General features: G+C 38.8%; 1 protein-coding gene across 1 annotated transcript; it reads right to left on the minus strand.

Annotated features, from left to right (window-relative positions):
* Positions 1-221: 221 nt before the first annotated feature.
* On the minus strand, positions 222-13,598 carry RUVBL2 (RuvB like AAA ATPase 2). The gene is made up of 15 exons (XM_039360195.1): positions 13,446-13,598; positions 10,831-10,879; positions 10,246-10,301; positions 9,181-9,322; positions 8,895-9,024; positions 7,664-7,730; positions 7,417-7,523; positions 6,820-6,913; positions 6,336-6,459; positions 4,187-4,281; positions 3,368-3,486; positions 2,364-2,483; positions 2,075-2,204; positions 938-1,052; positions 222-374 (listed from the first exon to the last, which is right to left on the minus strand). Exons 1-15 carry the CDS (start codon positions 13,458-13,460, stop codon positions 349-351), a joined length of 1,389 nt encoding a protein of 462 aa, XP_039216129.1. The 5' UTR covers positions 13,461-13,598; the 3' UTR covers positions 222-348.
* Between the last annotated feature and the right edge of the window lie 511 nt (positions 13,599-14,109).

Raw genomic sequence — 14,109 nt, forward strand, 5'->3', positions numbered from 1 at the left:
GGGGGGGGGAAGAAAGAGACAAGTTTAATATATAAAAATATTATATATAATCCTTTTATAAGAGTCTGAATGTTGTGTCACAGAAAAAAAGCTTGCAGAATTTAACTGATCTGTTTGAGAAAAGAACCATATTTACAGAGCAATAAGCAATGCTGTAATGGATTTCCATTACAGTACAGTAAAGACACACAGGAAACAATTATTGAAATAATAAAAACTGATTTTTGTTGCCTTTCCAATTTGAAACAAGCAGAAATTCAGGAAATCCAGTTTTATTTTTACAAAAAACTAATAACCAGAAAAGGAATATCAATTCACACTCTGTCTGATCTGGGTATTTAAACCTTATCATGATGTATCCATGGTCTCCCCTCCTGAAAAATAAAAACAAAACATCTTCAAGATGGAGAAACATTACTAAGTTGATTTGGGGGATAAACAGGAGACCAAATAAAGGGCACTAGCATCAAAAGTGGCCCATACTTGTCAGCCTGCACCTTGGATCATCTTGTTCTACATTCCCATTTCATATTCTGTTTAACAGCTTTCACACTTTCTGGAGTCAAACCATAACGTGGTCTTTTGCTATGGGAAAAGCTTGGTACATGCTCAAATCATTCATGTTACTATAAAAGAACAAACAATGGGATGTGGAGTCCTAACCTTTGGTGGCCTGGCTTAATTTAGAGAACTCAATTGTTTGCAATTAATTTGTATACTTGATGGTTAAGTCTTAACTTCAACAGAACGATTTGAGTTCATATAACATATTGCCAAAATGTACTTAGATAGTTCATAATTTAGCATGTTGCTTTTTTTAACCCAAGCATTATAGCACAGTGTATAAATGTTGCCATTAGGGAAAATGGCTGCTATAGAGGAAACTGGTTTTAGGACTGGGAGAGCTCTCATTATTCTTCACTCATATTTTACTCACTGAGTTCATTAAACATAAAAGCATCTTGATATTCTTTCATGTATTGAGTGGAGCGTGACTCATCCAGGAACAGAGAATATACACGCTTGATGTCATCAACCTGAACTTCTGTGCCCTAAGGATATGAAAGGAAAGAGTGAGTATTTCTGGTGCACAGGCAGCAACCCATGAAAAGGACCCTCACTAACTCCACTATTAAAGTAAGACATCTCTTCTGCTCAGGAAAACTGTTCTGCTCGGTATATTTACTGTCAGAATAAATATATAGTAATTATTGTGAAGATATGGAATAATTGCCATAGGTTAATGATGATGGATAGTTTTATGTCATGTACAGTATTTGTGTTGAGTAAGGAGAATCTGAAATTTTGCACAAAACAGCCAAGAAAGGTTCCTTTCAAAAAATAAGTTTCCCCAATGATGACTATGAAGAAGACATGTTATGAACAAGGGTTGCCAAAACAACACTGTTTTCATGTGAAGTGCAATAATGCACCATAGTACTGGGAGGTGTGAGACAACTACCAACATGGGAACAACCAACATGGGAAATAAGAAATTTATGGGAATCTTGACTTCAGGAGCCATTGCAATCAAGAAGATATCACAAATATTTTCAACATTGGTTCTTTTGACATTGAAACCAAAGCCTATAAGATTTTCAGTTTTGTAGGAATATAAAAAGCATGTGAAAAAATGAAGATTTTAGTTCAATGAGTAAACAATACAAATACAAATGGATTTGCAATTTCCTTCTACATGTCTGAGTCTCTGGGTAAAAGAAACAAGCTGGAAAGAATTTTCTGGACTCAATATATAACCATCAAGATCTCAAAATTATAATTACACTCCAAATTTTCAAATTGTCATTGCTTTATGTCTCTCAGTTCTTTTTTATTAATAAACTTTCAATCTTATCAACATACTGGGGACATTTTAAAGCTGTCCATAAATAGTGATATAACTCTATCCATGGTTCCTGCCTGATCCATTTTTAATTTTTTTACTGCAGAGAGGGTTGAGAAGAACAGTAGGATAGTCTGGGCCATCTAAAGATCTTGAGCAATAGCATGGTCCATTGTGATATGGCTCTTCTTCCAGAAGACATTGAAGCACCATACCAAGGTCTGAGCTTACCTTTCTTTTGCGACACACCAAATTGGCTGCTGTGATGAGCTGGATGGCATAGCGGAGGGAAGTCTCCAAACCAATGCGGGTTAGTACTGTATAGGCATCTTCGTTCATCTCAACATCTTCCTCTTCACACCTGAAAGAGAAGTCTGACTATAATCAACATACAGAACGCCTCATCGCAAGTAGAAAAATATACAATTGTAAGAGTGTAGTTGGGAAAGGGACAACTGTGATACAGGAAATATGTAGGAGCATTGTTTTAGGGTAGAAACTGATACAATGTACTTCTCACCGGATTTTCAATATTTGCTTGGTCTCCTTATCACTGTACGGAGAGGTTGAAATAATCAGCATACGATCCAGCAGGTCAATAGGAATGCCATGGGGGCTTTGATAGTTGGTGCCACGAATTCTGCATTGCAAGGAAAAGAAATTAACAAGGGGATCCACAGGATTAATAAGCCAGTAGAAAGAATAGCATGTAGATCTAATGCTAAGGGATCATCTTTGGACAACAGATTTTCCTTTCTGAGTGAATATAAATAAAACTACAGCATTTGTTACCATATTCACCTTTGTTTAATATTGTCCCATTAAAAGTCATTACTTGAGAATAATAGTTTCTGTGCAATCTTAGCTGACTTTACTAAAAACATCCAGCATCTCTAATACTTTATAACAACTCTCCGCTTGGCAAAGAGTACATGTGTAATTTTTCTTTCAACTGTATCTTTGTCTATCAATATCTCATTGTCTTCCTTCAGTGCACAGAACAAAATCTCATTGCATTTCAATTTTAATCTCATTAACAGGGAGTAATGATCATATAAGCATTACAATCATTTCAGAGCCCTAACGAGTCTATCAAAGGCTACCAATTATGCAGGGCAAAGAAGAACAAGACTCCTGCCTAGAGTTCACTGTAGAAGCTGATTTTTTTTATTGAAAAGTTTTATACAGTATGCAATATCCCAAAACCCATCCACCCCTAACCCTCCCCCCCACTTCCCAGAGCTGAGTACAGGGTTACAAAATAATAATCAAATTCTAATTAACGTTACCCAACTATATAAGTAACCAAATCCATAAAATACTTTAACTCCCATTTAAGATAAATATAAGCAAATTAAAACAAAAAGAATAATATAAACAAGTCAATATTAATTAAACCATAGCAATACCAAATCTAAAATGAGTTATTATACTATCAATACTAATCTAAAATTTACTCATAAGCTATAGAAGCTGATTTTTAATGCATTTCTCCATAGTGAAATCTTTCGGCCTGATACCAACCGAGTGATGCCACGATTGGTGGCCATGATGAGGACAGGTGCCATGTCACTCTCCAGGGCTCGATTAAGAAAGGAGAAACACTCAATATCCAGCATATGGACTTCATCAATGAAGAGAACCTATAGAATAGGGAGGAAATATATGGGAGAAGGTTTATCTTTCCAAAACTTTTAAGTCAGAAATAAAATACAAACAATCCTCACTTAATGATTCTAAGTAGGACTGGCAACTCCTCTGCTAAATGAAGTGATTACTAAGTGGGGAATTACATGACCGTCACTGTGCTTTCTGGCTAAAAAGAGAAAAGGGTATTCATTTTCACACCTTTGGCTTTTGTTTGTCTACTAACCATTCCTCTGCCCTTCTGACTGCTCAAGGGACTTATTATCTTTCTTATTGTGTAAACAGCTTACTCTCTTGAAATCCTTTCTTCTCCAATATTTCTGTTCTGTGGGTGGGGAGCAAGTGATTTCTGTAGGTAATATTTCCTTTTCTCTTTACTTGCTGTTGGTGCAACTGCACTGCTTTTAAGGTGTACAAATGGCTTACTCTCTTGAACTCCCCTTTTGTCCAATCTCTCTGCTTTACAAGTTAATGGAAACATCCCCCCTTCCAAACAGGTCAAGCACAATGCGCACTGATTATAATTATGATCAAGTGACTGAGGGACACTATAAAGGTCATAAATGATCATAAATTAGTTGTAAAGTTATTTTTTCAACACCTTAAGTTTGCTTGCTGAATAAATGGTTGGTAAGGACTACAAAATGAGGGAGATGGCCTGGAGATTTACTCTACATTCTAAAATGTACAACTCACCCCAGGGATCACCTCAGCTTTGCCTTCTTCTCGCCACTCTGCTACCTTTGCATTTATCTGCTCCCGCACCTCTGACTTTATTTCTCCTGTGTCACCTGAAAATGTAGGATCAGAAATGAGAGGAAACATGAGTCAATGTTACCCATACTTTTCATTTCAATATGTAGATGGAATCTAAAAATTCCTCACTTTAATTCAAAGAGTAGAAAGGAGAGAATATATAACCATGGTGGCGAACCTATGGCACGCGTGCCACAGATGGCACGCAGAGCCCTCTCTATGGGCACGCGCGCCATTGCCCCAGTCCTAGGCCTCCAGCTGGGTTTTATAAAACCTTTTCGCTTTAGGCCTCCGCCGCCATGTGCAAAAAAAAAGGTTCAATCAATTTCAACTTCTCGCAGGAAAAAAAAAGATCTCGCAAAGTTGGAATTGATTGATTGAACTTTTTAGTCCCATCCAATCTGCCATTACCACTGCAGCCACGCTCACCAATGGGCCACGCCCACCCAATTGGCCACAGCCACCTAATGGACTATGCCCACCCGGCACCCAATGATACATAAATGGGTTTTGGATTGCAGTTTCGGCATTCAATCTCTAAAAGATTTGCCATCATTGATATATAAGAATCATTTACCCTTTGCTTCTTACTTCTTTTCATACTAAAATTTATTAACATTATTACCGTATTTTCTGGCGCATAAGATGACTTTCTAAAGCAAATCGGCCCCGAAGTTGGGGGTCGTCTTATACGCCGGAAATTACGGTAGTTTCTGGCGTATAAGACGACTTTCTAGGCATGCAACTCAGCGCCGAAGTCAGGGGTCGTCTTATACGCCGAGCTGTCCTATACGCCGGAAAATATGGTAATATAATAATGTTAACAAGCATTTTTTTAGAAATGCAAGATTACACCCTACCCCACCCCAAAAGCCATGTTCTGTTTTACGGCTTGGTAGATATTTTCTCACTTAATAAGGGTTCAATAATTACAATTTCTCAAAATACTATCCAAAATACTTTTAGGTAAATAAATAAAAGAAAAAGAGTAAATGATGAAGATTATACCCTCTGTTATCACATATTTACATTTCCCATATATCTAACTATCAGATATAATTTCAATATTTGTTAAAATACACAATCTATCTGGGTTATTGAACCCTTACTATTAATTATCATTACATAAATATCACAATCTTTATGTATCCTGTATCATCTGCACATAAACTGCCAAAAACATGATTAATAACAATAAATATTCTATAAATTCCACAGGCTTAAAGTTAGAAAAATTATAAGCTATGGAACTCCCCCCCCAGGTTGTTCCATTCAAAATTTACATTATATTGGAATGCTATTATTTGTGATGGACTATAGGACATAAAAATTATAAAGGAACTGCTATCCTGTATTAAACTTATTGATCATTTTTTGCCAATCATATAGCTATAGTGAATTACAACTTCTACAATCTCCAGCCACCATAAAATAATAGGATTTGTGATCTAACTGGCATAAACTGAAAAGCTACATTAAGTCACTTAGAGAAGACATCTTTATGTATCTTGTATATACATAAATCATATCATATATCATATCATATATCATATGTATATATCCTATGGCAGTGATGGCAAACCTTTTAGACACCGAGTGCCCAAAAATCGCCCTGTTCCCTATCCCGCCTGCCCACAGGGCCACCTACTGCCCCTACGGGCCCACCGCAGCAGATCGCCCAGGTGGCCCTGCAGCACCATGGCGGCCACACCCTCCACCCGCATCCTGCAGCATCATCTACGTGCGATGGGGCATGAGGGTGGAGTCTTGTCCCTGCTGCCCGGCTGCTATGTCCTTCGCTGCACTGCTCTGCGCGGGCCATGCCTGTGGGTGACTCTCCTCTGGGGGGGGGCTGTTGGTGAGGAGAAGGCCACAGGGGGAGGTGGGGCTGGGGTGATGGTGCCCATGTCCACAGAGAAGGCTCTGAGTGCCGCCTCTGGCATGCGTGCCATAGGTTTGCCACCACTGTCCTATGGTATCTTAGCATCTTGAATCCAGTGTAATAACTATAACTTCTTCCTTGACTGAAAATACCAAACACCAGAGTTTTGATACAGAATCTCCATTTCCTCCCACTCCACCTTCCTACCAGAAAAAAGTGCCAGAAATCCTTGGGTACGGCTATTGATGACATCAATTTCATGTAGTGAGACTGTATGCACGACTTCCTTGCGTTTTTGCAGCTCTCCATCAGGGCATTGCACAAACTTTGTCTAAATCAGACAGATGTAGTTAAACTTGAATCCTCCCTAACTTACCACTTCCCAGCCCAACCCTTTAATTCTGAGCTCAGGCAGAAAGTATCTGAAAAATGGATACATGTAAAGCTGTTATAGCATCTAACTAATCCAGCACTATCTACTCTCCTAGAATTTTCTGATTCCTGCTTCCCAGGATTCTTTAGCAGAGCCTAAACTAGAGACCTTCTGCCATCAAAGCTAACCCTCCACATCTTGGCCAGAGTCTACAGTGCCTGTAAAAGCTGTACCAATCCCTGCGTCCCCTCTCCCCATAGTGAACCTTGGGTCTCTTTATAGCTTCTCCCAAATTTACCTTCTGCCTCATGACAATACCTGAGAGCCCATTGCATCATAATCCCGGGCCCGTGTGAAGGAACGTCCTAGTTTGGTAATCTTTCCTGTAGCTTTGTCTATAGTAATGACATCCCTGTAGAAACAGACAGAGGTAACTTTGGATTGGCCCTGCTATTCAACATTGAATGAAAGGCATTTCATTAAGAAACTCAATGTCTCCTATGACATCAGAAGTATCAGTTAATTTCTTTTTTCTACTCACAACTGAAAGAAGAATGAAGATTTTTTTTTAAGGAGAAACTTATTTTCTGTTCTCTGTCTGCTATCCTTTTTGCTTTATTATATACACACTTCTCATTGTATGATCTCCATTAACCACAATGATAGCAATGACAACTCATCCCAATGACAGCTGGAACACCGGACATAGAAGAGTTAAAAGCATCAGATCAGAAAGACTGACATTCAAGTCTGTACTTGACCATGAATTCACTGAGTGATTTTGACAAAGTCACTCTCCAGAAACCAGACAAATAAAAAATTTCTTTGCCACTGCTTATCTAGTACAAGCTCTTGATTTCATGTGTCTGTTGCTTTCTCTTACAACTGTTTTCCTCTTATTTGCCCAGAGCTCACCCAGCTTGTACTTTCTCCTTGGTCAGTGACTCTATCATCTTGGTGCCCAAATCATAGATCGTCTCCATCTCTGTAGTTTTCAAGGTCAGCTTCCCAACTTTGGCGCCCTGCAACAGGAAGGGAGCAATCAACATTCTCCAGTGATCGTGGCCTTAACAAAGATACTTCTGTAAGTACAACCAGTACTGGGCAACTGAACAAGTCAACTCCATCGTTCCCCTATTGTTCTACTCTGGCATCAACTCACAGTTCCAGTTGCTGGACGATCTATTTGAATCTCCACAACTTCACCTTCAATTATCTCTGTTTCTTCCCTGTAAAAAGGCATTAAAATGGTCATTAAAAAAATAAAGACATATAGTAGCATGTCTCACTACAGAAAGATTCCTTTTGCATAAGTGGAAATATAATTTCAAAGTCAATCAAGAATTTTTTTTACTAATTTGTTTCTACTTCCCATTTAAATAGCTAAAGCTATAACTCTAGTTTTATTGTATCACAGTAATTGCTAAAATGCCACTGAAAGCAACACAAAAAATATTGCAGCTAACAAGCTAAAATCAGTGTATAAACATTTCATAAATATAAATACGAGAGCAATTCGGAAATAATCCGTTTGATTATCAATGACAGACACTCGCAGATACAGAACTTTTATTATATATATTAGAAAACTACTGCATTACATTAGTTTTTGACATAATTGCCATTCAAATAGAAGTGTTTGTCATAACGTCTTACAAGGTTTGAAATGCCTTAGTAGTAGTTGCTCGGTGCCAAATCTGGGCTATTGGGGGGGGGGGGTTGATTAAAAACATCCCAACAGAACTGCTTCAAAAGTTCTTGGGTGCATCTAGCGGTGTGTCAGCAAGCATTATCGTGAACTAACACCACACCAGAAGTCAGCATGCCCTGATACTTGTTATGGATGGCTCGTCTGAGTTTTCGTAACGTTTCATAGAACTGATGGTCGAACCACACTCCATGAACTTCCCTAGCGTTGCTCCTTTGGCATCTTCACATTTGGCGGGATTTTCTATGGCACCACTTCCAGTGTGGTGTTGGTTCACGATATTGCTTGCCCGCACACCGCTAGACGCACCGAAAGAACTTTTGAAGTAGTTCCATTGAGATGTTTTTGATCCACACTCCCATAGTGCAGACTTCGCGCCGAGCAACTACTAAGGGATTTCAAACCTTGTTAAGTCGTTATGACAAGTGCCTCAATTTGAATGGCGATTATGTTGAAAAGTAATGAAATGTAATTTTCTAATGTATATAATAAAAGTTCTGTATCTGTGAGTGTCTGTCATTGATAACCAAATGGAGGTTTATTTCTGAATTGCCCTCATAGTAAGAAACCTGGCTGTTGATTTCCTCATGTTGTTTAGCTCTCTGCTCTTAAGAAATGTCCTTTCTGTTGGAGCCCTTGACCCTAATCCGCTCTCAGAGAATACAAATTTGTGGCAACTTCTTACTTGATGCGAACACCAATGGAACGGCGAAAGGCCTGAGTTAGTGCCTCAGTTTTGCTCATCTCCAAAGAGAAAATTTCACTTCCAGAAATTGCTGTAAAAGGAGTGTCAAGACCCAGTGCCTGGGCCATGCCTAGAAGAGAGACAACAGTACAGTTACTACATAATGAGAATGGAGCCAGAATTATTCAAGAAAAGAAATTCAGAATGAGGAACTTTCATATTGATAGACCCATCATCTTTCAAGATATCAGAAACTCATTGCTGGTTTCTAGCAATCTGCCCTTACCCATGGCAATGGCTGTTTTTCCTGTGCCTGGCTGGCCAGCAATCAAGACAGCTCGACCAGCAATTTTGCCTTCCTTTATCATCTCCAAAATCACTCCAGCAGCTCGACGAGCAGCCAACTGTCCTACCATGCCCTGGGATACCTAACAGGAAGTGGGGGGGAGGAGAAAAATGGACACATGGGAGATGATATTTTTCCTTTATTTCAATCCTCACAAAGCGTATTTCTCACATTTGCATTCCCAAACTCTAACACTTAACCTGTTAATTTCTCCTAAAATACATAATTTAACATTATTCAAATGCTGCATGTAATGGGTTACAGATTTAGGCCTATATTGATTGTATTGTAAACTGCAAAATTACAATCAAGAACTTTATCTATCCTGTTTATTTTCTATGACAGTTAAGAGATAAGATGAATAATTTCATGGAAAACATTAAAGTAATAAATAGTAGTGAGTTACTTACATTGTACTTGTAAATAAAAATGACCAGAGAAAAACTAATCCAAAGTTGACCAATCTTTATCTTGATAACAAAAAAACTCACTCCCGTGTGTGTATGTGTGTGTGTGTGTGTAAAACTCCACACACACAGATCATAATATTGGTAGTTTTGGACTTATGATCAGTCACTTAGTGATCATTTGAAGTTATGACAGGTCCTCTAAAAGATACTTACAATTCAAATTCGAAGTTATGACACCAAGTTTGCCTCCACCCCCCAAACAATCATGGGATATCTATAATACAATGGTCTGAAGAACTTACCAACTTTTTTCTTAACTGAATAAGCAGTTATATATGTTTCACATATTTTTATCTTTAAAAGAGAATTTATTTATAATAAAATTCATTTATCTGAAAAACACATCCGCATAGGTGAAGCCAATTAACTGAATAATTTGACTAATAATTTTTGTTCTCTCTCTGTTTAAATTTAAACACTAAACTTCTCTCCTCAATTATTGCACCAATTCTTCTACTCTCTCATTTGAACAAACTGCTTCTTCTCCCAACTTCAATCAATCCAAAAACTTTCTGGAAATTACTTTTTCAAGTACCTGTCTAGGTTCCAAGGTATCATCCAAGCCAAGTCCTCGAATGTGGGAATGGGCTCCTGTGAACATGAAAGATTATTTGAAAAGAGGTTGGTGACATTTTACACTGGAAGCAGACAGTTTTCTGATTGGAGGCTTTACTTAATTTTTTTTTGGGGGGAAGGCAATTTCCACAGTTGCAAAGTTAATGAGGCAACCACAAGTAGGTAGGTGGAGACAGTTTGGGAAGATAATTTGGAGGAAGGTGATTTCTGCAGATAGTAGATTAAGCCTATTTAAAGATCTATTTAAAATGTTTAATTTTCCTCAGTCAAAATTAAGGAGATAATGTTTTATCCATTTTATTTGGAAGTCAAAATAAAAGAATCTGTCCTGAAACTCAGCATTAACTGCCCTGCTGTATACCATGAGAATCAAAATTACAAAGTCATCTAACTCTACAGTAGCTTTTGATTTGGCAGCCATTTCGATATAGACAGCAGCACATTGATTTATTAGATTTGTCCCATAATTATTGATTTAATAATAAACTACCCATAGGGGTAAAATTGGAAATCATCCTAGGAAGAGGCAGCAATGAAAACATACCAATACGTTCAATCCTGGTAACATCGCGAATTTCAGGAACTTTCGTAGCCTGAGAAAAGAGAGAAGATGATGTTCATATATCAAAAATTTTCTGTCCTAAATCTCAAATAAGTAACACATTTTGGTCTGAATTTTTCAGCTAAATAGACATAGAACAGATCGCTTTCTATATTTCTTTCCAAACAGATATCTCATTTGGAAACATCTCATATAAAGTAATGTATATTGTTAACTCTGTAGCATCCAAACCACAAAATGAGCTACAGTATTGAAATTCCAAATGTGAACTCTCTTATCATCTCACATCACTCCAAATACAGAATATTATATAATTAGTTAGCTTAAAGTATACATGTCTGGATGTGGTTGTTTGTGCCTAACATATATATAGACATGACTCTTAATCAACCACTTGATAAAAAAAAATCAATATATATGGAATGAAACAAAATGGATGGAACAAAATAAAATGGAATGGGAACATGGAAAGAAAAGAGGAAAAAGAAAGATGGGCAAAGATAGATAAGACCAGTTGAAAACAGTATTGTCCTGTGAATGAGGTCAGACTGGAAAATTGAATACAGTACAGTAGCTATACGAATGATAGCATACATTTGTATAAATGTTGTATTTGAGTGAATGCACATATAAGTAGTCATTGGGTTATGATGGCAATTGGGACTGGAATTGGTGTTGCTAAGCAATGTGGTTGTAAGTGTGACATCATGTGATTACATTGCTCGGTGATACCACCTAACCCCAAGATACACAAATCACTCAGCGGAAAGAGGTATGAGTTCCAGGTAAGGAGTGTGAGTGGGGAGGCTAGGGAGGGCTAGCACAGGCTGCACACAAGTCACAGAAGGCAGGGGAGGCCCACCTCAGGTTCTGCTTGAGTTGTAGGAGGCCAAGGGAGGGCTGGGAGAGGCTATACAAGGACAGGAAAGTGCTGTGAGAGGGAGAAAAAGTGAGAAATGATTTCTGACCTTCCCCGCTGACTTTACTTGTGGGAAGCCCAAAGGGAAGATAGAAAACTGTGATCAATGACTCCAGATCCCTGCATGTTCCTGCCACAAGCTGAGCACACAGGTGCCTGGACTGTGATCACGTGACCACAGGGGTACTTCAATGGCCAGAACTTTGAGGACTGATCTACATCCATTTTTAAGCTTAAATGATCACTGAATGAAAGGACACAAGCTGAAGACTTTGTAAACATGACAGCTAGAGCAAACAACAATGTGCTTAGATTATCATGGTGGTTTAGTATCAGAGATAATCTAGATTAATACTCCTTACTCCTAAATAGTTCAAAATGTGATTTAGCAAGGTACATGACATTTTTTCCCCCAAGTCACTTTTTGACTCCTGGCAAGTGCCTAGACAAGTCCCTGCAAGTTTTCTTGACAAGATTACAAAAGTGGATTTGCCATTACCTGCTTCCTAGGGCTGAAAGAGAGTTACTGGCCAAGAACACCTAGCTGATTTTGCACATAAGGCAAGACTAGAACTTATAGTCCTCCAATTTCTAGCCCTGTGCCTTAACCATTATATCAAACTGACAATATACTATATAGCATTCCAATTTCTCCCCCAAAATTGTCAGACCGTGTATCAGTTGTTTAACAGGACCCATAATTGGTGGAGCAAAAAGAATTCTCAGATGTCTACTGAACAACTGTTTTGGATGTTGCTGGGGGATACTTTCCCATTCTGATAACAGAGAAGTAGAAATCCTAATCAGAATCATTGGGAGACAAATTAACTCTGTCTCAACTCTCTCCTAGCAGCAGTGGTATAACTGACTCAGGAAAGGGGATAAGAGGGAAGTTGTGAGAATGTGCAGTAGATATATAGTCTAGAACAGTATTTCTTAACCTTGACGACTTTAAGATGAGTGGATTTTCAGAATTCCCCAGCCAGTATGCAGACCAGGGAATTCTGGGAGTTGTGGTCCATCCTAAAAGCCAATAGGTTACATTCACACAACATGCTTAAACAAGTAACTGAATTAATGCCTCTTCAGAATCTATACATTAAACCATTGTTAAACTCTTGCAGAAATTCATAAGGATAACCTTAGTCAAGCTATACATATTGTGCAAAGACTATTGCTAAGTCTCAAAACTTGGTTAACATTTTGTGAACTCAAAATGAAATCAGATTAACAGAAGTCAGCGCACCGTTAAAAAGCTTGTTGTATTGTTTCAGAAATCCCAGCCTAGTTTGCGAAGTTAAAGGGCAAACTAGCAAGTGGTGAAACAGAGCTAGGTAAACTTCTAGGAGGAAAGTTATACATAAATGCAATTCACACGATATGGAAATGTATCCCAGTCCCCAAAGTGCTGTCTTCCCAACGAGCTCAACTGCTTCACGTGTACTGGCAGTGAATGATGGGAGCTGTAATCCAATGCATCTTAATCAGAGCCGGCAGGAGAAGCCTAGTGTTTTCTAGAAGGGAGCAAATGAGGAGGAACATTAATGCATCCCACGGGGGCTACTCTGGCCTCGGTCCATCAGAAGCTCAATGACGACCACAGACCCGGAGTGTATTCGGGTAGGGAAAGAGGGTTAGTCGAGTCTCTTCCTAGAATGAAAATGAGGCTGTTGCTCACCGCGGCCGTTGCCATGCTGCTATTCCTGCAACCCTCCTCTCGCGCCGTTTCTAAGCTCCAGCCCGCTCCGCCTTCTCCAAGTCACGGGAGGCCTGGCAGCAAAAGACGGAAACAGGAAGTGCCTTGATGAATTTGCAGTCGAGCTTCTATGATCACTTTGGTCTTCCCGGGCGGCTTTTCGACCGCCCTAGATCGCCTCTCTATGGAAGCACCTTGAACGCTTTTATTGGTCCTTTACAGGCACGATTGCGTTCAACGCGCCTCCTGCTCGTCCTTGGGGCCCCCAGCAATGACGTTGTTCTAAGCGCCTTATGATCTGCTTGTACCGAAGAAGAAAAAAAAATGAAAAAATGGAATTGCTTATCTCGTCTCGGATCAGTTGAGGAACGGAGCAAGCGGCAATCATACACCGAAAGGTGAATTTCGGGGGAATCATTCAGGTGTCTTTCAGGAGAACATATCACTTTGTTCTGAATAAATGTACATTTATATTCGAAGATCTCCCGAGTTTTAAATCACTAGATAACATCAGTTTAACTTTTCTTCTGCAATATGGTGCACTAAGGCTATGCTTGGACTTCCAGACTTCAGTTGAACATTAGTACAGCCAAAGGAGAATTGGTTATGTATCATCAAATCAAAAGAATAGGCTTGCCCAAAGAAA

Source organism: Crotalus tigris, unplaced genomic scaffold (genome assembly GCF_016545835.1).
Source record: "Crotalus tigris isolate CLP2741 ecotype Arizona unplaced genomic scaffold, ASM1654583v1 scf7180000019161.1078591, whole genome shotgun sequence".
Lineage (NCBI taxonomy): Eukaryota > Metazoa > Chordata > Lepidosauria > Squamata > Viperidae > Crotalus > Crotalus tigris.